Source organism: Macrosteles quadrilineatus, unplaced genomic scaffold, assembly GCF_028750875.1.
Source record: "Macrosteles quadrilineatus isolate MER2022 unplaced genomic scaffold, UCM_ALF_1.0 Scaffold_8__2_contigs__length_117827958, whole genome shotgun sequence".
NCBI classification, from domain to species: domain Eukaryota; kingdom Metazoa; phylum Arthropoda; class Insecta; order Hemiptera; family Cicadellidae; genus Macrosteles; species Macrosteles quadrilineatus.
In genome coordinates, this window is record NW_026542601.1 from 60,081,166 (window position 1) to 60,107,880 (window position 26,715).

Genomic DNA, 26,715 nt, shown 5'->3' on the forward strand with positions numbered 1-26,715 from the left:
TAAAGTCAATGATACCAATCATTGTTTAGAGAATACGTAATCTATTAAATAACAGAAAGTTGTTGTATAAGGTTGTTTTTTTTCAAACTGACACCGATAAGTTTAAACAGTTGTTTACAAATAAAGCAATTAATGGGAAATAACTTTGATTGCCGATAACCTTTTACGAGAAAATCCAAAACCAAGAGATCAATAACCTTGATTAATGCATATAATTTGTCGGATGTACTATAGTTCTTAACTACAAACGTTGGTTTTTGGTACGGTAAACTGGTTCTTTTCCTTTGAACCGTTGGTAGCAGCAAGAATCATTTTTACGTACCAACACATCACTGTAATTTAGGCCTACAAATTAGTTACCGTTGGTGTTGTTCCTTATTTATTACAGGCGTATTTGATTTATTTGATGTCTTAACTGTATAAGATTTGCTTTTTCTGTCTGGATTCCAAAATGTTAGTTTATGCTAAGAAAACGATAACGCATAGTAAAACATTTATTCAGCAAACCATCATGAATAATTATTCAAACGCTGTGAACGTTGTTTATGTATCAATAGTTCGTGGCCTATTTTGGTAATTTTTACTATAAATTATCAATCTAAATCGTCTATAGTACTGTACTTCATTTCATAAAGCAAACCGATTCATATAGCATTTCGACAGAATTTCGGGTCATCTTCGGTCCAAGCAAATATAAATTGTTATGATAAAATTTTATGACATTAACAAATATTTCAAATACTAATTTTATATGTACTTTGTTATGCTTAAAGCGTAGCAAATTCCCTAATTAAGTTCTGTATTTTTGTGTGTATGTCTGTTGGTAACGCATTAATGTCCTTATTTCTCATTGTTTCACGGAAAGGACAAGAGCACCTTGATAATGAAAATGTCAACCCGAAAAAGGGTTAAATTGTGAGGTTGAGGTAATACCTTATACTTTTAACCATTGTGGAAAGTAACTTTCAATTATAGGCCTACCTTAGGGCTATAGATCTATAAAGCATTTTTTAGTTTAATCATCTATATATTTAATACACAGTTGTAACACTGTTTTCTCAGTAATTACTGGACCGATCCACAAGTTCTATCTGTCAAATTAAAGGGGATAATGCATAGATTTGCCGAACTTCATTAGAATTCACGTTTTTTCTAAGGGTTAAGACCTACAGCACTTCAAAGGTTGATTCAATACAATTCTTATTCAAGAGTATAATACACAGTTTATAAATTATTCGTCAGCTGTTTAATGTTTGCCAGACATTTGTTATTATTTTTATAACCTCATATTCAGTATGTAATAATTATAATCTAGGAATTCCTGTAAAAAAAATACTATTTGGAACAAAGAAAAGTGTATTTGTTAACTTTTTATACCACAATGTATTATTTATAAATGTATTTGAACATTATTTGTAGCCTATGTCTTGGTGCAAATTTTGTATTTTCGAATAAAGTGTTAGTTTTCTGAAGGAAAGTGGTAATTGAGTTTAAATTTGAGCATGGAATGTGAAAGAATACCCATACGACGGAAACTTCCGCTTGCAAGTTGTAGCCAAAAGAAAATTGCTAATGAGTGGGAAAAATACAAACATTTTACTATAGGGATGAATCTTACTCAAGGTCAGTGTTTGATGTTCTTCTTGAGATGGTGAGTACTATAGATATGTGGAACTACAATTTATCCGTGAACTATTTCCCTATAACAATTTTTTTCGAGTACACAGGGAAGTTGCTTGAGAAACTGTGCCTTACGGTTTTGGTTCTGGCAAAGAAGTGTGTGACTTGATGTTTAATGCCAATGTTGACTCATTACATCGTTATAAAACTTTATCATAACTCCCAGGGTGTGAAAAAAGTACAAAAAGAAAAAAGAAAAGGTGAAAAGTCATTTAGTGTGCGTAAAGAGACAACCATTACGAACAAAACACGTGGAAAGCCATCGAATAAAAAAAGTAAAAAGCAGTGATGGTGTTAAATGAGCTCTGGAAGTTCTTACAAAAAACCATTGACTTTTTGAATTGGGGTCGTTAAATTGGATTTTTCACTACTGAAAATCTATGAATTTATGGGCAGAACAGCGACACAAATATATTCTCCTTATATTGTCACAAGGGGAAGGTAAAATTAGCTCCTTATCAACATTCTGAGTTCAACAAAAATCTTATCAACGGGGCTACATCAAATATGAATAAAGTATCAAAAGAAACAAAAAAAACTTTCAAAAAACTATTTGATTAATAAAAGATCATATGCCAACAACTCTGCATTTGCAATGGTAAGTTTATAAGTCTCACTTAGATGAATCAATATCATTCTGGAAGTATATATGATTTTGAGATCTGGGACTCCTTTTACCACCACGGATTTGACCGGTTATACCCTTTAAAATTGAACCAAAGTATGCTATGAACCAACTTTATGTATACGACGTAAACACAGCTGTTACTCACAGAATGGGTCTAAGATCCGGGAAATGCGACCGACTGCTGATGCGTGATTTAAGAGATTATTTTTATTTCACACAACAAATGTAACGAACAAAAAAACAACGAATGTGGGAATATACATGAACAAATTATCTCCATAGCATATGTAGCTTATTAGGTTATCAGCATTGCGCAGTTCGTATTCTATTTATTTTTCAAACGAAACTGGAATTAATATAAAACATTCATTTGGTTAAACTAATATATCGGTTAGATTAACATAAATAGTTTATACAGGCCAACTATCAGGTCTATTCCATGTAAAAAATCAAGCAGTTGCTAAATAAAACACAAAGATAAACGGTATTTGTTAATTATTATGTATTTTATTGCTGACAATATTCCCGTGGCGGAGCACGGGTGGTTAACTAGTAGGATTTAACATATGAACCAACAAGATCCGGGTGGCATTTAATTGTGAAGCATTAATTTTGGCTTGAAACTGTCAGATAATGTATTTGCGAAGGTTTATATATAAAAGTTTTGTCAGCATATATCTGAAAGTATGCAAACCAACTGCTGTGCTTTATATAAGAAGGTTTTAACTGACTATGATAAGATCCCCTTGCGTAGAACGGGCACACAGCTAGTTTTTATTATATATTTAGTATACTCCAGAATTTGGTGAACAAAATTATATACAATAGGCCTAGTTCATATTTATTCCTAATAATAAGTTTTAAAAGTTGTTAGTAAATGAACCCTGTAACATTTCTAAAATCCATGTGACATAGAGAGAGGGTTAAAAGACAAAATTTATCAATTTTTCTCCGTACCTTTTTAAAGAGCTTAAAAAAACTAATAATTTAGTATATCAAAGTGTTTTTGTACGGTGATTGGTTACGGAGAACATTCAAAAAATTGTAAATTTAAAATTCCTATGTTATTCTTATGGAGAATAATGTAAAATGTTGTAGTTGGCTTGTTTATGGATATATTTTGTTTGATCAAACTTGGCGGATTTATTTATTTCATAGGCCTACTAAGCTATTGATATTTTAATAAAAAAACACACTTTAGTAGTTTCCCTGTAGCAACTAACTTTGGTACTCGTTAAACATAATTGTTAATTTAATAGATTAATTGAAAATTAATCCAGGCAAATGGAAATTCGTTTAGTCGGCAGGTTTGCTGCAGCGGAGGTATTCCATAAGGATAACATGGCACTTTTAGGGCCACTGAGGCAACCAACGCCCTTACCAGATATTCAGTTCATTTTATGGTTAGCAAAACTTCAGAGTGAACTCTTTAGTTGGCACGGTAAGACCTAGACACAGACCAATATACTTTTCATTTTGATGCCCCTAGAGGCCAAAAACACTATTCATTCAAATTTTTATAAACGGTATGTACTATTTATATAGGCCTATATATGTCTGTGAACGGGATTACATGAGTAATTTGTGTCTGATTTTGATGAAATTTGGCTTGAAGATGTAGGGCAGCATAAACTTGAATGAGTTCGGGAACTAGCATGATCGGATCATGGGAATGGGGTTTTATGGGGTAAAAGTGGGGGTTTCTCAATTTTGACACTAAAAAAAAACATTTTAGGCTACCGGTGTAGCCTACTGCTTGAAAACAATTAATTTAGGATATTGAAATAATTAAGCATTTGTTACGGTTATTGGTTACAGAGAAAATTTAAAATATTTTTATTTAAAATTTAAATGTTTTTTTTATTTAGAACTAGCTGACCCGGCGAACTTCGTATCACCTAAGTTATAGGTTTCCCCTAAGACAGACCGATAGAAAGAAAGTACCGTTACGTTTAATTTTCAAGATGATCTCGTTCGCATCGCTCAATCACGTCCTGGTTGAAGTTCGTTCGCTACGCTCACTCACCTTTGGGTTGGAGCTCGTTCGCTACGCTCACTCACCTTTAGGTTGGAGCTCGTTCGCTGCGCTCACTTGCCTTCAGGTTAGCTCGTTCGCTACGCTAACTCGCCTCCAGGTTGAAGTTCGTTCGCTACGCTCACTCACCTTTGGGTTGGAGCTCGTTCACTACGCTCACTCACCTTTAGGTTGGAGCTCGTTCGCTGCGCTCACTTGCCTTCAGGTTAGCTCGTTCGCTACGCTAACTCGCCTCCAGGTTGAAGTTCGTTCGCTACGCTCACTCACCTTTTGGTTGCAAATTAGCTGTTGTCATAAATGTAAAAGAAATAATAGTGCTGCACCCTGTTGGTAATCCTTGTAACTTTAATGCTATTGAACATCATAGAACAGAACCAACTTGTTTAATTGAAACAGCTGTTAAGATTCATTAATTCCATTTCTCATAAGGTTAACATGGGAAACTCCAGAGCCACTGGGGCGGAGCCCTTTTAAGAATTTCGAAACGGGAAATAGTTTACGTCCGATTCGCATACCTACAGAATTTACACACCAAATTTCATAACGATCGGTGAAGTCGTTCCGGAGGAGTTTGCAGACAAACACTGTGACACGAGAATTTTATATATTAGATAGGCAAACTGTAAACCTACATAACTGTAGGTACATAATTTGCTTGTTTATGGATATATTTGGATACAACTTGCAAATTTATTAATCTATTAATATTTTACCAAAAAAACACCCTAATATTTTATTACCTTCCATGTAGCAGCAAACATAGGCACTTTTTACCTAATGTTGTAAATAGATTCAATTGAAAATCCAACCAGGCAAATGGAAATTTGCTTAGTCTGCAGGTTTGCTGCAGGGGTTTACATATATACGTTCGTGAACTTGAGTAATATTTTGAGGATTTTGATGAAATTTTGCGTGAAGATGTAGGACGGACTAAAGATTAATTTTGTACTAACTATCTGTTAATTAAGCTTGCCATATATGCACAGTAATATGAGGTTTTATAATATATATTCAGTAGACCTCTACACATATCATTTTTCAGTTTTTACATGTGAATCTATTTCTATTGTAATTTACATAAACCTATATTTGAGAACCAAACACCTCTGCTGTATTGCAGTAAATTTAATCCAGTGAAAAAGATTTGTTGCATATTTGTACTTCCTACTACATTTAACCTAATCATCATTGTTTTGCATGATATTCTTATCAAATATGCCAAGGTTAAGTACTGTGTGCTTTGCCTTTTTGTATTGTAATATATATTTGTTTCATGGATTAGTTGGTTGTGATCAATTTCTAATGTAAAATAATTGTATCAGGTCATCATAGTCACAGAATTACCTCATTGGTTAGTTTTAAAGTGTTAGTATGGGTAATATTTTTTTTACTAATATCAAAGCCAAATAAAACCTATTGTGATCTGAATAGCTTTCTTACATTGAAAGTAGTTAATAGTTAGTTCAGTTATCTGGTTTTAGTAGGCCTGAATATATATTAGCCTATGTCCTATTCATTGTGAGCAAAAGTATGGAGGAGGTTAAACTAAAAAATTTTAACTCCCACTTAGACAAAAAATAACTTGCAAGTTCATGACATTAAAAACTCACTTCAATAATGTGTTAAGAGGGTTCTACCAGGTCAATTCAAGTTGGCGGCTAAACATGCTAAATGTTTCTAAACATACCTCTACGGTACAAGCTCTCAACACTCTAAAACTAATTTGTTTCCAATGATTGTGTGCTTTTTGTGCTCTTAACATATCAAAGCTTGCAATGGATGAGGATAAATTAATTTTTAATTATTATTAAGAATCTAAAATCACATGTGAAAAACCCAATTTATGGATTTTCAAAATTATTTTGTTTATCCAGTTTCAGTTCATCCAGGGCATAGTTTGGATCTTTGTGAATATTATACAGTTTATTTCAACTCGATAAACAATTAAATAATGTCACGAGGTTCTTTTTCGTAGGACCTTGTTTACGTGGTTACCCCATAAATTTAAAACAAATGTACAAAGGGGAAAAAATCCTCACAAAGACTGTACATCTGCGTGTGGGAGAGTCTTCTTTGTCGCTCACCACTTCACGGACAAAATAACAAGATAAACAAATAATTAAAATAAAAAAGAAGTAAAAAAATCTTTTTTTTTTGCTTTAACGTTGGTAAAAAAAAGACTAAATTGAACATGAACAAATACTATAGATTGAGTTGAACAGGTCCACAATATATGTAATAAACTAAGAATACTTGAATGAGGGTGACAGTACTGAATTAATTTGCATTTTTTTGGCCTAATTTAGTTTTGGAACTGTTATTGACTTTCTTATATCCTGTACTGGGATCTGATGAGCTCTTCGGCAGCATCATCGCTCGGTCCGAGAAGCCAACGCTCGATCTTTGTGCTGAAAACTGTGGCACTGTCTCCCTCCCACTCTCTTATCTGTATAGGGAGATTAGTGCATACAGTAGGACCTCAATATCTCGAATCTGAAGGGGTTATGATAAAAATTCGAGTTATCAAGTTTTTCAAGTTAAAGAGGTTCGAGTTATGAAGGTTCCATATGAAAAGTTCGAGATACTGAGGTGTTGGGGTCTGACAGTGATGTTACGTCACGGCCTTTATAACTCGACTTTAACATGTTAAACCTTTATAAATTGAACTCAAACTGTATTTATACGTACTGAAGAGCAACTTTTGAAGCAAAATAAAACAGTTTTAATGCACATAAAGTAGGCCTACCGGTACTGTATTTATTATTTGGCAATAAGTTTGATAGCCTAAATTACATAAAAATAAAAACATGTTAAATAAAAAAAAATAGTTTAAATACTGTACAAAATACAAAACAATAATACAGTATACCGTACATTAAATCATCCATACACGAAACTAAATTTTCTGTGTATAATGTCTGTTTAAAGCAAACGTTAGTCAAACTCTTTATATATACTGTAAAAACAAGCTACTGTAACAAGAAAAATACTGAATAGCCACAATACTGTACATACAAAAAGTATGTAGAGAGTATTTAAAGGGAAAATACAGTACTGCACTAGTGTGATTAAAATACTAAACAAAATGCAACGTAAAAACTATATCAACAACTGGCAGACTACTGACTACAGTACCTAGCCAAACAGACACATCAGGAAGCAAACACAGGAAGTTGGATTTGCACGTCTCGACAGGAATCAAAAGACAACTGACTTGCACTGTTCAGGCAAAACTTCGAATTATTGAGGCACATTCGTGCGAACTTCGACTTAAAAAGGTAAACTTCGAGTTACTGAGGCTCGATGACGGGAAAATTCGAGTTACAGAGGTAGAATGTTACTGTTCAAAAGTTGTTAAAATTCGACTTATTGAGGTTAAATATTTAGAAACTTCGACTTATAAAGGTACTTTTAACATTATGATTAATGTGGATTTCAAGGGGATTTGTAAAAAATCGAGATATTGAGGAATTCGAGATATCAAGGTTCGAGTAATTGAGGTTCTACTGTATAATGTGTGCTAGATAGTGAGGGGTAAGAAGCTGTGCTTTATTGTTCAATTTAGGAACGGAAATGCCTATGTGTGCTCTAGATCTGGTGTCATATGTATGTAGCGAGTCAGAGAAAATTTTGCTTTTTTTAAATTTTGAAAAGGTTATGATTGTTTTAAGAATAGTTTTCTGATGTTAAGGACTGGAAAAGTACAAAAATAAAAAATAATGGGTAAAGTGTCATTAACCAGAACGAAAAAACAAGTAGAAAAAAGTAAAGAATAACTAGTTTTTAGCGAATTTCCCTATAGGGAAGTAGCTATTACCGTAGGTCTCATGGTAAGACCTAGGCCCGGGACCGATTTACTTTTTCATTTTGATGTCCCCAGAGGCCAAAAACACCATTCGTTCAAATTTTTATATATCTATATATAGAGATATATATATATATATATGTGTCCATCCGCACGATAACTTGAGTAATTTTTGTCCGATTTTGTTAAAATTTGGTTTGAAGGTGTAAGGCGGGATAAACTCGAACGAGTTCGCGAACCAGCATGATCGGACTATGGGAACGGGGGTTTACGGGGGGTTTTATGGGGTAAAAATAGGTTTTTCCCATTTTTGACCCAAAAAAAATAAAATTTTGCAAAATCTTTTCAAACCATTTTGTAGAGCTTAAAAAAACAAATAATTTAGTATATTGAAGTGTTACTATGCGCCTAATGGTTACGGAGAAAATTCCAAAAAAATGTAAATTTTAAATTCCCATGTTATTCTTATGGAGAATGAGTAAACTGTTGTAGTTTGCTTGTTTATGAACATATTTTGATCAAATTTGGAAAATGTTTTTATTTCTTACTAACTATTAACATTTTACAAAAAAAAGTTTTACCCTCCCTGATGCAGCAAACCTAAGTACCTGTTAAAATAATTCTATTTAAATAGGAAATAAATGTTAAATTTTTAAGTAGACATTTTAGTGTAAATCCAATCAGACATAAGGAAATTCGCTTAGTCTGCAGGTTTGCTGCGGCGGGGGTATTTTTACATTACAATGAGCTAGTTATTGATAATATACATTTGCAAACACGTTGAAATTTGTATTTTTTTGTTGATAGTGCCAGACACTGGGGCAAAGGGCGTGAGCAGCATGGAGTGACACAAGCCTAACAGTAACGGTATTGCGGGACCCTGCGCTCACGACAGTAGTCAACATGTTGTACATGTTCAACGTCGACGTTGGGACCATGATGACCTTCGATATCAACTTGGGGATGGAACTGTGAGTAGTTTTATATAATGTTGTGCCATTATAGCAGTAGACATCCAATGCTCAATAGTAAAAAAACAGCTGAATTAATTGAAAATTGAAAAACAATAGTAGCATATTAAATTAAAAATCTTGCAACTAAAAAAAACTATTAGAAAAAATTGTATGTTGTCCTGAAAAATTGTACTTATTATGCAAGTTAATTATAATTAGTTAATCAAGCAGGCCTATAAATCAATATCATATTTTGCTGTGCATAAATTGTTTGGCATTTTTCTGGCATAAAGCTTTATGCTTTAGAGGACAATTGTTAGTGCTGTATTGACTTGTACCACACCTTCTCATGCTATGTTGACAGTGTGTCCGTCCTTCAAGAACACATAGCGAAGGAGCACAAGATCCCCGTTGACATGCAAGTACTGCTCGTGAGTGGGGGGATCACGTTGCCGCCCAACCAGCGAGTGTGCCACTTCTCCGCAGGCACTGACACCAACCCGATCTTCTTATACAACAAGCAGTTCTACCACCACCCCAGTCCTGAGGCACCGCAGGAGCTTCTCTCGTTTGATGCAGGACCAGGTATATTTTGTGGAAGAATTGATAGAAACTAGGGCAGTTACAAAAATAATGATCAAATTTTGAAGTTTGAAAAAAAGACTGAAAGACCGTTTGAGAATTATTATTTTTCTTAATTTCACTAACGTTATTCCCCCTTTGGAACAGAGCTTTTGCATCCTCTATTTCACACCATCTAGAAAGATTTTACCTTTTTGCAGGACATTTTTCTCTAATGATAATAGGTACTAACTTTTAATAATTTATTTTGAATAACATTAAAACACAAAAATCCATGCTTACTATATACAAAATTGAATAATGACATAAGATTATAATTAAGACAATAGCACACATCTCTATGTGCATATTTTGAGCTTGATTCAAAAATGCAAGGAAAGCCAAGAATGGAGTGAGATGATCAGTGTAGCTTTTTTTTTCAAAGATCATCTGGGCTAAGACAATTAAAAGCCCAAAGATCAAGACATCTGGGCCCAGTTTCAAACCATGAAAAAGGCACAGATTTTTCTCAGGATTGAAACTGCAACTTACAATGTTTAGGCTCTTTTTAACAAACGAATATTGAGGCAATGGTTGCTGACCTTTTTATGTGTGTACAGAACACCCAGACATGAAGGCAGAGGTAGACACCAGCCTAGTGTTGCCTGACACCATCAACACTGTGGTGGTCCGATCTCATCTGGCGCAGAGGTTCTGTGAGATGGCTCGGGATGAGATGAGAGCTTGCGAACGTCTGGTGCACGAACAACATCTCATGCATCAAGGTGGGTACAGTAGACCTTCTCTATCCTCACATTAGTTACTGAATTTCTATTTATCAATTTTGTAATCTGAAGTGTATGATTTTCAACCTTGAAGTGACATGGATTAGAATCGAAAAACCCTTAATTTTGTGACATAAACTTTGGCCAACATTCATCTACAATTTCAGGTAAATAGATCCTGTGGTTTTTCACAATCAAACAACAAACAGACCGACATTACAATGTGTATAGATTAGTATTGGTTTTACTTATCTGTTTTACTTGTTTAGTGGGACTTTTTATCATGACGTTTTGTATTTATTTATATTTCTCAATGTTAAGGATATGCTGCAGTCATCGCCAACATGGACGACACGATCCCAACTGTGAAAGCCAACATGGATAATTTTGTCAGCTACTTTCAAGAGTTTTTAGAGAGCAAACAACACTACTATCAGCTATCAGAGACGTACGTGTTTATTGTTACTCATTTTCTATGTTTAGATCAACGTACAATGAAGCATTATTATATTTTATTTCTACAGTTTAACTGTTTAAAACAATGAGCGATTCATACATTTAAACACTTTATTCTTTGTTATTACATTTAGAACTAAAGATAAAACCTTATATCTAGATAAATTATAAAGATAAATTATATATCTAGAACTAAAGATAAAACCGGCCATTACAAACTTTCTAATCTACTGATTTTAATTGCATTAAAGCTTTAGGTGTATATAATATAATGTCTATAATCTAATAATTTAATTTGACTCCTTCTATGTAAGTATAATAAAAAGAGAGTAAAAAACTATTTATAATTTTTATTTTACTAACATGATTTTTCATTACAATTTTAATTTCTATTTATGTCTTTAGTAGCTATGTTTATTATTTTATTAAGCAATCTAGGCCAATGTTGCTGCTGGTTACATTTATAAAAAAATATTTTTTATATTTTTTGTTATTTTTTTAAGTTATTTTTTTGTTGGCTTACTAAAAAATAAAAAGTTATGAAACTTTGAATAACTTATCATATTTTACTCATAACTTATGCTATGATGGGAAGTAAACCATCTTGGTTTAATTGGCAGTCTCTCTAATAACAAAGATTTATTTTGAGACAGTATGTTCTCAATAAAATCAAACTCGTACATTTCAGGTCCTCTGTCTCATCGGAGACAGCCGATTGGAGGGTTTCTAGGCAAAATTTGCCTTGGATTGGTAAAAACAGCCCATGTGAAGTTTAGATTATCTATATCTTGATTGGTCTGCGGTCAGGTGTTATTGCCTAAACTCTTGTTGCAGAGTGGGGGAAGTAGCGCAGACGCTAGCCACCATCCCTCTGATGCCTTCCCTGGTAGATCTAGCAGTGCAGGACCCTCTGGCCAACGTAAGCAGTTGTCAGGAACTGTCTCAACGCAAGAACAACGTGTCACTGCTGGACTGGCTACACCTCCGCAACTCCAACGACAGCTTCCACAAGCTCTCTCAGATGTGCTCCAAGGGCATACAACAGGTGAAATAACACACATAATATCCTTGATACTGCATTAGCTTTCAGACCTACTTTACTCATTGTGTGGTTGTTTTTGAAACTGTATGAAACATTCAAGAATAACAGTTTTAAAGCAATTGTTGAAAAAATGTTGATCTAGTGTTCAGAGCAGTGTTTCCCAACCTTTTTCCGTTCAGGGCACACTAACTAGAACACGTTTGTAGTCACGGCACACTTTTCTACAAAAATATTGTGACAAAAATATCATGACCACAGTCGTGTCCGCCGTGCTACCTGCGTCAGTGTGTTCCTTATAAATGTGGCTGGCTACCTTCATTAAATGTATTTTGTATTAAAAATGTGTGAACTTTATGTTTAATGTTGAATGTAATTTTTAATGTTGAACTTTATGCTTAATTAACAAGATGACGTGTATTTGAATCTTATAACGAAGGCTTCTATCAGATTTATGGACCAATCAATTTGATGACATGGGTTTGAAAATGGGTTATTTATGACCCGAAACTAGTCACCCTTGACTATTTTAAGGACTGGACACGGAATAAAAAGGTACGGAACCTATCATATCATTCGTACATCAGTCCCGGTGGCAATAATGTTCGAAATATCAAGGGATGAGAAGTACTTTTTTATATTTCCTTCAAACAGACGCAGACTTTTCAAAATTGGAAACATGGATTCAACACTGACAAGTAATTCTACACAAAAGATTGTGTTCTCATGAACGCGCAACCGCACTTAAAGCACCTCTATTACGACATCAAAAGTTTTTTAACTACTTCAAATTTCGCGGCACACCTACAGAGGCCTACCGGCACACTGGTTGGGAAACACTGGTTCAGAGAAAGGAATGTAGACCATTAAGTTCCAGTCTTACTTAGTAATGCTTAAATTAAGACATCAAACAAAAGAAAATAAATCAAACTCGTATCATTCGTTGCTAGAAGTGCCTTGTAATTTATATGGTGATGACTATGATTAAAATTAGAATTTGGTAAAAGAAGCCGTAATATAATTTGAGTTACCAATTACTACCCAAATCCGTACAATAAAAATCTGTTTGCTGCTGGAATTTTTAAATGCAAAAAATGCACTGAATTAAATCATACACTGGTTCTTTTGTTTTGGTAATTATTTTGTTTTTTGTTTGGAAACTACATGTTGTGAAAATATTCTTCTTAAGAAGGCCTAGATAATTTGATGCTGAAGTTAAAAAATCTAGTAGACTATTATTTTATGCATTTTCAACAGGTAAACTCAGTGCTTATTAAATTAATCACTTAATATTTGCTCAAGCAAAGCTTGGTTAATGTTTTAGCACAACGAAGATATAGTGAGTTCACTGCAAGCATTGTTGAGTCACGCGGTGACACAGTCACAGGATGAGAACATGCGCAACATCGGTGGACTGTCAGAGAGGTTCTCTGGGCTGGAGCGACTACTGAGGGAGATACGCAGCTGTGTTCAGGAGCAGGGCGACTTGGCTCAGGTATTTAGCATGAAATAAGATTTAGGGTGAAGTACAGCATTGGCGTGAATTAGAAAGTTGTAATGAGAGAAAATTATACAATTTCAATCACTTCAATTTTGGTTGTAGGGTACAGGATAAGTAATGCAAATTGACTGGTTTTAATGGTTAATTAATGTGAGACTGGTTGTCAAAAGGTTAAGAGATTATGAGACTTAGACTTTAGGCACAAATCCTGATCATTTCCAGGAGACAAATATAAAACTATATCATCTTTTATGTCAATTCATAATTCAACTGTCATAGTAACAAAATCTAAGGGAGAAAATATATCTTGTAGGAACAGGAAATAAAAGTGGAGTGGTCAATATAGATCAAGCCTACTTTCAGTATCAACAAATCAACGGTTATTTAGCTTTTATAGGTAGCTAAAGTTCCATTTGGTTGCAGGCTTTGCAGCAGAACTCTACCCGCGCCAGCAACCTAGGTGACGCCAGTATACTGCCAGACCTGTGCGCCAGTCACCGTCGCCAGTTGCTGGTGATGCAGACCAACCACAGGAAGATACGAGACATCCGGCGACGCATAGTGGCGGCCAAGACTGAGCTCATACAGAACATCTACATGAGAATGAAGTAGGTCCAGTCACAATATAGTATTGCAGATAATAGACATTAGACAGTACAGGTGTCATAAGATGTTAAAAGTACCTTAAGTTGTTAGTTATTCGAAAATTCCTTGAAAACTTGAAAATCGTAATAGATAGTACAGAACAACACAAATAGCTGTGACTGAAATAATATTTAACCTAGTTCCTACTGTCAACCCATTTCGTACAAGTAAAAACAAGTATGACTGATCAACTTGTGTTTCAGGTGGGTTAATGGAGTAGAGACGGAGATTGCTCATGTGTTTGAACGGACTCAGATGTACATGAACAGTCTGAAGGTGTTAAAGGAACAGCTGACCATCCTGCAGCAGACGCACAACATTCCCCACCTCTACCTGACAGCTGTGGCGGAGGTGGTCAGACGGAGGACATTCTCTCACGCCTTCCTCATGGTAAGTGACTACAGTAACAGTATAGATGTAAGCTATAATGAATTAGTATGTGTACAAGCAGCAATGCATCAATAAGAGGGTGAAATTTTAAAGTTTGTTTTTGTTAGATTGTTGTAGGTTTCATTCACTATAATTTCAAAATTTGTTATTAGAACCTCGTCAAATATGACACTGATGAGACGACACATACAAGCACAATCCCAATTCAGCTAGTTTTGAGTGATTATTATGATGAATTAAATTTAGGCTCTGACATGATACTGTAACTATAATTAAATGACTTTCTATACAGGCTCACTTACATACTTTAATAAGGAGTTGTCATCAACATATGATTTCTTAACACACATGGTTTATGTTATTGTTTCTAATGTTTATGTTTGTGTTTATATATTTTTCATTCAGTTAAAATAGTTGAATAAAATGGGTTGTACATTTTCTTGTATCTTGTTATTATATAATTTAAGGACTTGATAACTGGCGACGAGGAAACCCAAAATGGAGTCAACTGGCATTACAAGTTACAAAAGGATTAGAAAATCAATCAAGGCACAATTTACTAAATTAACAAACAAGCTGAACAATCACGAAATTGATCCTGGGCAAGTTGACGAACGTCTAGAACTTCTGGACTCAACATGGACTAAATTTCTTGAAGTACAAGAGAACATAGAACTAATAATAAACGACACAGACCTGGATGAAGAAGTAAATTACAAGATGGACATTGAAGAAGTATTCATTAAGTTGAAGATTATGTTGAGGCAGTTGAAACCTATTTCACTTTCGAATTCAACTCAAGAAATCAATGGTAATGCAAGCAACTCTACTGGCAATACAGCTTCAACATTCCATATTTCATTTGTACCTTACAGTGAAGATGAATCTTTTGACAATTTTACAAAAAGACTTGAAGTATTTATGCACCTGAAACACATATCAGACGAAACTACAAAGACATTCACCCTACTTAATGCCCTACCTCCTACGTTACATCAAAAGCTCTACAACATTTGTACACCTGAAACGCCACTTCAGAAAGATTATGATGACCTTATAGCTTTACTAAAGCAATACTTGGATCCTCAACCAAGCGTTTGGGCACGGCAACATAATTTTATAGTACGAGAGCAAATGGTAGGTGAATCCGTTACAGATTTTACAGTTGAACTAAAGAAACTTGTAACTCCTTGTGAATTCAAATGTTCTTGTGGAAAATCTACAGCTGAAACTATGCTACGTTTACAGTTCATTAGGGGATTGCGAGACGCTGAGATAAGAACGAAACTACTACAAGTAGAATCAGACAAGACCTTCCAGGAAGTCATAAATACTGCTAAGATAATGGAACTATCTAAAACTGAAAATACAATGATTACATCTTCACAAAATAAAGCCGAAATCAATCAAGTGATCTCAAAGCCTACTAATAAACAATTCAATACAAACAGTGAAATGAGAACTAAATGTACAGGACACAACAACAGTTCATTCACATTCCAATCACTTAAGGGGAAGTGTTACAGATGCGGTGACGAAAAGCATAAAGCTAACAAATGTAAATTTACTGAACACTGGTGTAGAAAATGTGGAAAGATGGGTCACATCGCTCGAGTGTGTCTGAGCGAGAATTCCATGGCAAAATTTAAGAACTTGGGAAACACATGTCAAGCTGATGTCTTAGTTGAAGAAGATGAGTCTTATGAAATGAACTTAATAACTTCAAAAAACTCAGATAAGTTTAATTTGAAGGTGAACATTGAGGGAAATGAAATTACAATGGAACTAGATACTGGAGCCGCATTGAGCACCATATCTTACAAGGATTACATGAATCTAGGATTGAACAAATCCATTCACAAAACGAAAGTGGAACTTCGTACTTATACTGGGGAGGTTTTCGAGCCTGTTGGATATGTATTTGTGAAATGCACGTACAAAAATCACGATTTCATTGGTAAACTATACGTGATCAACCGGAATGTCGATCCTATCTTTGGACGTGATTGGATAAGGGAAGTTAAACTAGATTGGGCTGACCTTAGGAGTATTACAAGTTCCCACATGCATGCAGATATCGATAGACTGATTGAGAATTACAAGGATGTATTTGATCAAAATATTGGTGTTATTCCTGAGGTAGAAGGTCATATACAACTACTTGAAGATGCCAAACCGGTTTACATGAAACCTCGTTTAGTGCCATATGCTTTAAGACCTAAAGTTGAAGAAGAACTGGACAGATTGGAAAAAATAGGAATCATCTCGAAGGTCGAACAAAAAAAATTGGGGAACTCCAATTGTTCCAGTCGTGAAACCCAGCGGCAAGATCAGAATATGTGCAGATTTCAAAGTGACCTTAAATAAACAAATTAAGGACATCAAATACTCTATTCCACGTATAGAGGACATTTTTGCAAAAATGAGTGGTGGTAAGTACTTTTGTACACTAGACATTAGTAACGCTTATTTACACATGGCAATGGACCAAGAAAGTGCGCTACTTCAAACAATCAGTACACATAAAGGACAATATAAGGTAAATCGACTCATGTTCGGAATCAAGACGGCTCCGGCTCTATGGCAAGGGTTTATGGACAAAATACTTTCTGGAATTGATGGTGTTCAGTGTTTTTTTGACGATATTATTATTCAAGGTTCGACTGAGTCTGAGGCCCTAACAAGGCTAGAAAGTGTTTTGAAAGTCATCAGGAGACACAACCTCAAAATATATAAACACAAACATAAACATTAGAAACAATAACATAAACCATGTGTGTTAAGAAATCATATGTTGATGACAACTCCTTATTAATCCTCCCCCTCAAATTTACACGGCCGAATGTGGTTAATGTGCCTTCTCCAAACCTGCCCATTGTCCATCTCGATTTGATAATGCACCAATCCTTCTCTCCTTCTTACGTTTCCAAATTTCCACTTTCCGTCTTTTCCGAAATTACGCACCTGAACCCTACAAGGAAAAGTACTCAATGAACTTCATCTAGGACACTTAGGAGTTGTGAAAATGAAAAATCTTGCAAGAAGTTTTTGTTACTGGAGACACATTGACCGTAACATAGAAGATCTAGCAAAGTCTTGTCGTCCATGCTGTTTGAAGCAGAATCTTCCTGAAAAAGTAGATGTCCATCCTTGGCTGGTTCCATCAGGACCTTGGCAACGAATACACATCGACTTTGCAGGTCCAATTTATGGGCAATACCTTTTTGTTATCGTTGATGCCTATTCAAAGTGGGTTGAAGTCATACCAACCAAAACTACAACATCTAATTGGTGCATTCAACAGCTCAGAAAACTCTTCTCCACCTTTGGTTACCCGTTCACGTTAGTCTCTGACAATGGCCCTAACTTCACATCATCTATTTTCAACCAATTTCTACAAGCTTGTGGCGTCACACACAAATTCTCTGCCCCCTATCACCCTGCAACCAACGGACAGGCAGAGAGATTTGTTCAGACTGTAAAGAAACAGTTAATAGCAATGGAGAATGATGGAGGAGATTTGCACTTCAAAATAAATCACATCCTAATGTCACTAAGAAATGCCACAAATGCTACAGGGTCCTCGGCATATGAACTTATGTTTGGGAGACGAATAAGGACAAGGCTGGATCTTATGAAGAAACCCCAAGATCACACAGAAATGCCCGACGGATGTACTAAAATCAAAAGAGAGTTTCGGGTGGGGGACAGGGTTCAGGTGCGTAATTTCGGAAAAGACGGAAAGTGGAAATTTGGAAACGTAAGAAGGAGAGAAGGATTGGTGCATTATCAAATCGAGATGGACAATGGGCAGGTTTGGAGAAGGCACATTAACCACATTCGGCCGTGTAAATTTGAGGGGGAGGATTAATAAGGAGTTGTCATCAACATATGATTTCTTAACACACATAGTTTATGTTATTGTTTCTAATGTTTATGTTTGTGTTTATATATTTTTCATTCAGTTAAAATAGTTGAATAAAATGGGTTGTACATTTTCTTGTATCTTGTTATTATATAATTTAAGGACTTGATATACTTGTTTTTCTAAAGTTAGATTCAACTTTTATTAATTTGGTTCAAAGAGTTTTTTAAGTAGAATAAATAGCAGCATTAAAGTTAAAAATCTATTGATTAAATTGTTGATTGTCTTCATTAACAGTGAAGGTACACAATGCAGTAATATTTTTGGTACCAGTATTGATGCAGTGTTTGGCTAGCTGTTGTGATGAGCCGTTGTGTTACAGTGGGCCAACGACCTCGCCTGTCAGCTGTGTGCAGTCCACTCTGAGGAAGTGGCCCGCAGACAGAACTTTCAGTCTCAGTTTGACGGCCACATGCTCAACACACTGTTTCCAGGACTAGAGGACAGCCCACCTCCCTTCGCCACTCAAGCCCCCGAGTCTTTTGACACTAAACTGCCCAAGGTGAGATTGAAATATATAAATTAATAAATAACAATACAACAGAACTTGCATATTTTCAAACACCAAGGGACCGACAAACAAATTCAAATAAGATAAAATAGTTAATACAAATATTAAAAGTCAAATAGAGATATACTTTGAATTTATATAAGTTTGTCAGTGTCTTCATCATGTCAAACACTAGTGTTCATACATTAATGTAAAAAAATATTTTAAAATCATTAACCTTTTTTTCAGATTACCATAGAAGATTTAGAACTGTTAAAAGAGAAAGTAGCAGATTATGCCTTGACAGTGTCTATGCCAGACCTCAATGCCATTACTCAGTTTTTTGCTTCAAGATCAATAACAAATCCTATGAAACCTAAGGAAGTTGAAAGATTGGTAAGTTTATTATGTTTGAGATATTTTGTTTTTCTTAGGTGAATGCTCATAAGATGTACGTATATGTTTTTGTACTGATTTTTAATTTGCTAATGAAATTCCTAATACATGCACACAATTTTGTGTTGTTTGGTTGAAATATTGCAGTGTAGGGAAGTAAAATGAGTACAGGAAAGTAAGTAAATGCATGAATCAGCTACTTTGCGTGTTAATCAGTGCAAGAAACAACGCTTTGTCAGATAACTATAGAAAAAATCCTTCCCATACCCAAGCTTAAAAATATTGTTCTTAAACAACTGGTAATCCCCCAGGTAGGCCCTAACATAAATGTTGTAATTATAGCTCATATTAAGATTTAAAAAATAGTAGTACAGGAGACTCTCGCTCATTCGAATCGGCCTTGTCTGGACTCCCGCTAGTCCTTACTGACATGTGATATTGATCGCTTGTGTGGACAACATTTTATTTGTATTATTTTAGGGTTAATTTCATGATTTGTGATGTACTTTTTGGTTTTATAACCAGGGAACGAGTTATATTTTATGATTAGATTGTTTTATTTGGTCAAACAAGGTTTTAAATGACTGAAATAAAAAGAAACAAATTGTTAACAAAACACGACCTCTACAAATAGACAACCAGTGAACCATAGTGCACCGGACACAACAAAAAAATTGTCTTCAGCTGATCCATAAGGTTAAGAAAGCTATTTAGGGAGTATGTTTTATCCATGGGATAGCTTATGCAAATGCTTCAGCTGATCCATAAGGTAAAAAAATACAGGGTGTTTTTTTTTAAGTGTGGGATGAAGTGTGGGACCATTGGGATCTCAGTAACTAATGATTTTACAGCAAACTTTAAATGGGAACATTCCCTTGTTTTTAAAGAGGTTCAAAAATAATTAAATAAAATTTGTGTAAATAGCCGCCATTTTCCAATATGGCGGTCAATTTTGAAATTTCTTATGGAACATCCCAAGTCAAATAAGTCTTAAAATTGCATCCACATTCCATAAAGACCATAAAAATCGTTAAAAATATTAATTCTATTATTTAAAAAATGGCAGCCATTTTCCAAAATGGTGGCAAATTTGAAAAGTGGAAAACAGTGTATTTTATGGTCTTTATGGAATGTGGATGCAATTTTAAGACTTATTTGACTTATTTACTCTTCGCATTTTCGCTATAAACCTACTTGTTTAGGAGCTATATGATGTAAAATGTACACCGGAAGTCATTGTTCCATAGGCTGTAACTCCTAAACGAGTGGGTTTATCGAAAAAAATGTCAAGAATAAAAAAGTGTTTAAATTGCATGTTCTATCCTAAAAACATGATAACATATAGGGTGTTCCATAAGAAATTTCAAAGTTGACCGCCATATTGGAAAATGGCGGCCATTAAGGGAATGTTCCCCATTTAAAGTTTGTTGTAAAATCATTAGTTACTGAGATCCCAATAGTGGCACACTAAAAAAAAACACCCTGTATACTTAGGGAGTATGTTTTATCCATGGTATAACTTATGCAAATGCTCTATGTAGCTAAAGGAAGGTGGTAAAGGATTAAAAAATAAGAGCCTCCGTTGTGAGAAAATGCAAAAAAAATCACTTGTGACCCAGTAAAATCTTGATACTGAAGTGTTAAGACAAGTTGACTGTAATATAAAATTTGATTTTACTTGCATTTGTAATTTGTCTCAGGTTGAAGAGGTAACAGCAATGGAACAGCCGTCAGATAGTCAGGCAGGCGCAGGATATCTGGCGTCTGTGTTGCCAATCACTGATAGGTGAGTGGAACTCATACTCTCGTCCCCACGAGGTATTTAGGCTCACCAATTAACTACCAGCAATTTCTCCAATCATGAGTGATTTCTTCATCGGCTCACAACATTCTCGTGTTAGGCTATGTCTTCTTTCCACCTTTTCTTTCAATGAGCATGGGTTTTCTTTTGTTCAGGGTTTCCTTCCATGGTTGTTTTACCATCTCCCTTGCATATTACCTGTCCAGTTTATTTCAGAAATAATTGTTCTTCCCATAAACTTAGTGTTTAAAAACATCTCTCTTAGTCGCATATTATGCTTGATTTTCTTTTCTCATTTTGTGTATATTACATGTCAGCAGTAGGGGGAGGAATTGGTGTTTCTATATTCAACATTATGGTCATGTTTTTATTTGTAAATTATAAAACTAGGGCATCCACTTGCTAGACTTTAAAATGTGATATTTTATATTTATAGACATTTACGCTAAGGACTAGATGGATTTTTCAAAGTCCATTTGAATATCATCATCATGAACATCAGCATAATTTTTGTTTGTCACTTTGTATTGTTTGTCAATAGTGTCCCTTATTTATATATATATATATATCTAATATATAAAATTCTCGTGTCACAGTGTTTGTCTGCAAACTCCTCCGGAACGACTTCACCGATCGTTATGAAATTTGGTGTGTAAATTCTGTAGGTATGCGAATCGGACGTAAACTATTTCCCGTTCGAAATTATTAAAAGGGCTCCGCCCCAGTGGCTCTGGAGTTTCCCATGTTAACCTTATGAGAAATGGAATTAATGAATCTTAACAGCTGTTTCAATTAAACAAGCTGGTTCTGTTCTATGATGTTCAATAGCATTAAAGTTACAAGGATTACCAACAGGGTGCAGCACTATTATTTCTTTTACATTTTATGACAACAGCTAATTTGCAACCAAAAGGTGAGTGAGCGTAGCGAACGAACTTCAACCAGGACGTGATTGAGCGATGCGAACGAGATCATCTTGAATATTAAATGTAATGGTACTTTCTTTCCATCGGTCTGTCTTAGGGGAAACCTATAACTTAGGCGATACGAAGTTCGCCGGGTCAGCTAGTATATATATAAAAAAAAAAACAGGAGTAAAGATACCTTTACTACTGTCAGTAAACTAGAATTTTACACTATTTCAAATAAGTTTTTTTTTTATTTGGCTATTAGATTGACCAAAAAGTTTATCACTTGGTTATTCTCAAAAATAATTTTTTAATGAAAATAATTTGTGCAGGGGTTTTGAATCAGAAACTGACACTGAAGAGTTTGAAAAAGTTGGTCAAAGTCCAACAGATTTGGCTTTTGAGAAAAGAGGTGAAAATGATCAAGAGGTAAGTTTAACAGTAGTAGTATTAGGATAGGTAAGATTGAAATTTCTGACAGAACTTTGTCAAAATAAATGGTTAAGTAAATCATATATATCAGAAGATTTGTAGCTAATGAAGTAACAACCAAAGTAATGTTCATAAATTTAAGTGCTTAAAAAACTTGTTTTAGAGGTTCAAATTTTGTATTTTATTTACCAAAGAATACAATGAATGTAAATGTAACTTAGAAACTGTAAAAGACATTCTGGTTATGAGAATCTAATTAATTAGAAAACGATTTTACAATAAATAGTATGCTGTAGAAATAAAGGTTTCATTGAATGGATTGATTCATCTTTTATACAAAATCTTACTGATTTATGACAATAATGTGATGATAAATTATCTTCAAATGGGTAACATTACTTACATTAGCACAATCATAAGAATCTGGACAGTATTTTTTCTTTCTGAGCTTGGTTTACACTAAACAAAAAAGGATACAGAAAGAAAATGGACTGAACAGTCTGGTAAATGCTTTCTGTGTTATCAAAGAGAAGCTGCTACAGGAATCGGGACATTACACACACTGCTACGACACTCACGTCTACTGAATCCTCAAAAGAAAATTTTATCGACATTTGCTTGTCATGGTGTTTTTTTTTTGCCTCATGTCATGTCATTTCATTTCCCATCTAAGTTAGTTTTTAGTTTGAGATGCTTGGCTCAAGAACTTATTGGTTTTTCGTTCCTGCCTAGTGTAGCCAAACCTTAAGTACTAAACTTTGTTACTTTTGATGTTGTCAACCAGCAGAAGGCTGGGCGGTTGAGCAGAGCCAGGGAGGAGATGGAGAAGTCTATAGTGAACATCAGACACGACCTGAGCTCTCTCAAGGATTGGCTCAAGAGTGAACACGACCACGTACACAGCTTCCTACAACAGCTGACCACGGCGTACCACAACGACGTCCACTCCAAGACTCAGCTCATCTACCAACTCAGACAGGTCAGTGATAAGAAGAATGATTTATTGATTTATTCAAAATTTATTTGTGTGATTGTATAGGCTTAGCGCTCTTACAGCAGGTGTAGTTGTTAATTATTTATGTTTATTTTGATGATTTCTCTTAGGCATGTTTTGAATTTACGTTTTTAGCTTCTGCCACTATAAGAACTCTGCAGGTTCACTGGGCAAGTCACCCTGGTCTACACTCATTTGAAAGGCATTGTTGCAGTATTGTGGCCATTCTACCTCGTTCATTTTGTTGTAACAGTTGATTGATGGCACTAAATGGATCTTATTTCAGTCGGCTTAGTTTTGTTAAAACTCCTACTTAGCTCTTTATTTTGACTTCTTCCTTTTTTGCACTATTTTACTCGATTATTGAAAGCGTTGCCATTTTTTTTCTGTTCCATTAAATTTGCTCATACTTTTTTCTTTTTAGCATTGTGTGAACAGTAGGCTAATGTTTTGCACTAAGGATTATATTTTTTTTATTTAATATTTTGGTTACCTTCATCACTTACTTTAAATGTTACTTCCATAAAAATAAATAGTTGAGTCAATCAATAGATATTACTTATTTTATAAATTAACATTGTGTACCAAAAGCTACAGGTTTTGGCCAGTGTAGATAAAAGTAGTGAATGTATTATAGGAGGTGGCTGATCGGGAGGCAGAGCTGGGAGAGATGAGAGCCATGACAGAGGAGTTGCAGAAACGGCTGACATTGAGTCTGGAGACAGAGGCGAGGGAGAGGGAGAGGAGGGAGGAGGCGGAGGCCACCAGGGAGAGGGCAGTGAAGGAGGCTACGGAACAGGTCTGTAGAATGTCTTACAGGTCACTTGCCTTGTTAGACAGGACTGTTTTGACAACCGGATCTACAAAGAGTCATCGGACTCAGGCTGGAGGTTCAAAATTGTAGTCTGTGAGGGTTGTGTGTAAATTAACGTCATCAACAAGTTCCTGACGCAACCAAGCGAACTAGTTTTAAATTGGGCATCAATGAAAATCTTTACTTCATCCACTAATATTCTGACCATGTAGTATTACCACCCCATGTTTCAGCATGAGTTCTCAAAGTCAAAGGCATGTCAAGTATCAAGTATAATTTAAGTTTCAAATTGAAAACTCAAACTTCATGGTATTTCTTTAAAATATCTATTTTTTAAATAAAAAAACATTAATTATTAAAAAAAAAACTTTTGATTTGCTTATACAAAGCTGATTTACATACAGTGATTTTTTTCAATTTTGTAATTTACACTTAGATAAATTATTTTGATGAATTTTGTATAAAGCTTGATTGTTATCCCAGCTGGCTCATGATCACAAGATGGAGATGGAAGCAGTCAGGTCTCGGTTTCGCCTCATGGCCACTGCCTCAATGGAACGCAGCCCCTCTGAGCTCAGTCTGGAGAGAATGGACGTAAGTTGTCAAACTTTTTGTCATATTCATTTTTAATATGAAGTCACATAGTTTTAATACTACAGTAGAACTCCTTAGAATCCTTTTCCCAAAAGTTAGTGATACTTGTAGCTTTATATAGATGATATAAGTTAGGGTTTCAAAAATCTAGGATGGAGTAGATTTGTCAACACTCCAGTACCATAATGAACTTCCAAAGCTATATACTGAGATAAACATCTTTGAAATATTTTTTTTTATGTTGACACACAAATTAAATTTACGTAGCATTTTCTAAAAAAAACCAGAAAGGAAAAGTGAGAAAACGAATATCCTCCATACTTACATTGGGTTCCTGTACTAAGAACTACATAGTTTTTTGCTCTTAGTAACCAACCTCATGTTAGGCGTGATTGTCGTCGGTATGACTCCGCGGTCACGGCACGATCGTCGGTATGACTTGCGGTCTCGGCGGGATTGTCGGTATGACTCCGCTGTCACGGCGCGATCGTCGAGATGACTTCGCTTCCTGCGTTCGTGGAACTATCATGAACATCTCTCGCGATAGCAGCGTCACCGTCAGTCGTGAAGCGGCAAAATCGCCGACGATCGGATCAAATCCCGTCCCGAACAATTCCCGATTTAAATGTAATTCCGTCCCGAAAATCGGGAATATTTACCCGTCCATCCCTACAAAAAACGATGACGATGTTACAGTGACGTTGGGAGACGATGATGGTTTAAACAGGATCGCGAGACAGGTTTTTGATTTTGCTGCGATGGCGGCTTCTGCTTTCTTTAATAACGATTATTATTACTGCGGTTTTAAATGATTTTTGTAATCAATTCGCATAATCGGTGATTCGAATAGTTAGAGTTTGGATAGTTGGAGTTCTATTGTATTAGGTTATTTCACGTCTTTCGTTTGTCCAAAAAAGTTGTACACAAACAAATAAGTGACAAGGCGTGTCAGTTTTTATGAGTAATTTTTACCTTTAAAATTTCTATTAATATCTATTTAACTCAATACAACTTCTTAAAGCTTTGTCTGACATGTTCTGTAGACTGGCAGTCAAGTTTGGATCTACTACACTTAAGCGGTTGATAAGTGATGTTAATGTGGTATACTGTTAATTTGATCAATGATTTGGTTTGAAATTGTGGGTATGTGTCAATTATTTGTGAGTTACACCTCTAATAAGGAAGGGATTTTGCCTATCCTTACCACCTACAACAAAAAAAGGTGTTTGCACACCTTTGTACAGTTTACAAGAAAAAAAAACATTTTTCATCGTTAATTATTTTCTGTTGATACAAAAGTGGAGAATTGGTAAGCTGGTTTACTACTAGGCTATACGTAGCTCCTGAGTTATCAGTAGAATATCTATACAAGCTGGTACGTGTTATGCAGCAGAAGGATAGTGTGGGTGAAGAGGTGATGGCGCAAGTGAGAGCTGAGCTGACACAGGAGAAAGAGAGAGCTGTGGAGGAGGAGCGGCAACGCTGGCAGTCACGGCTTGACCACGAGATGCACCAGCTCAAGATACGAGCGGACGCTGAGAAACAGGTCAGTCTATCACCTCAGAGTTGTCAAAGATAAAGAAGATCAGAGTATTCAACTTTATCAGTAATGCACAACAGCGCACACTGTCCATGTTTTTTGTACGATTTTTATAAAAAAAAACATTCTACAACCTTAACGTGGGAATGAAATATCTAGTTCTATTCTAGTCAAAGCTTGTAGCCTTTTTCTTTGTGTGGTAGCGTAAACGTCAACTCCATTAACGTAGTTGCATTAAACTATTTAAACTTCACCACTGTCCCAGTATAGCGATTAATATTTGTCCGGAATTGGCCAATTAACTTAAAGTTTCTGTGCATGACAAAAGCTTAATTAGGCTTAC

At 35.2% G+C, this 26,715-nt stretch overlaps 1 protein-coding gene across 4 annotated transcripts in view; it reads left to right on the top strand.

Moving 5' to 3' along the window:
• LOC128999402 (RB1-inducible coiled-coil protein 1) overlaps positions 1–26,715 on the top strand; it is a 50,140-nt gene that overhangs the window by 5,832 nt on the left and 17,593 nt on the right. For 2 of the 4 annotated variants that reach the window (XM_054425894.1, XM_054425895.1), the window contains exons 2-17: positions 8,956–9,119; positions 9,466–9,686; positions 10,283–10,447; positions 10,769–10,895; positions 11,738–11,948; positions 13,267–13,437; positions 13,867–14,051; positions 14,292–14,478; positions 18,726–18,905; positions 19,143–19,289; positions 20,990–21,075; positions 22,331–22,427; positions 23,215–23,409; positions 24,062–24,223; positions 24,722–24,832; positions 26,223–26,378. In XM_054425894.1, the coding sequence (XP_054281869.1) occupies positions 9,052–9,119; positions 9,466–9,686; positions 10,283–10,447; positions 10,769–10,895; positions 11,738–11,948; positions 13,267–13,437; positions 13,867–14,051; positions 14,292–14,478; positions 18,726–18,905; positions 19,143–19,289; positions 20,990–21,075; positions 22,331–22,427; positions 23,215–23,409; positions 24,062–24,223; positions 24,722–24,832; positions 26,223–26,378 (2,469 nt within the window). In that variant the 5' untranslated portion in view covers positions 8,956–9,051. The remainder of the gene's footprint in view (positions 1–8,955; positions 9,120–9,465; positions 9,687–10,282; positions 10,448–10,768; positions 10,896–11,737; positions 11,949–13,266; positions 13,438–13,866; positions 14,052–14,291; positions 14,479–18,725; positions 18,906–19,142; positions 19,290–20,989; positions 21,076–22,330; positions 22,428–23,214; positions 23,410–24,061; positions 24,224–24,721; positions 24,833–26,222; positions 26,379–26,715) is intronic. The other 2 variants (XM_054425897.1, XM_054425896.1) reach the window with 2 other exon arrangements.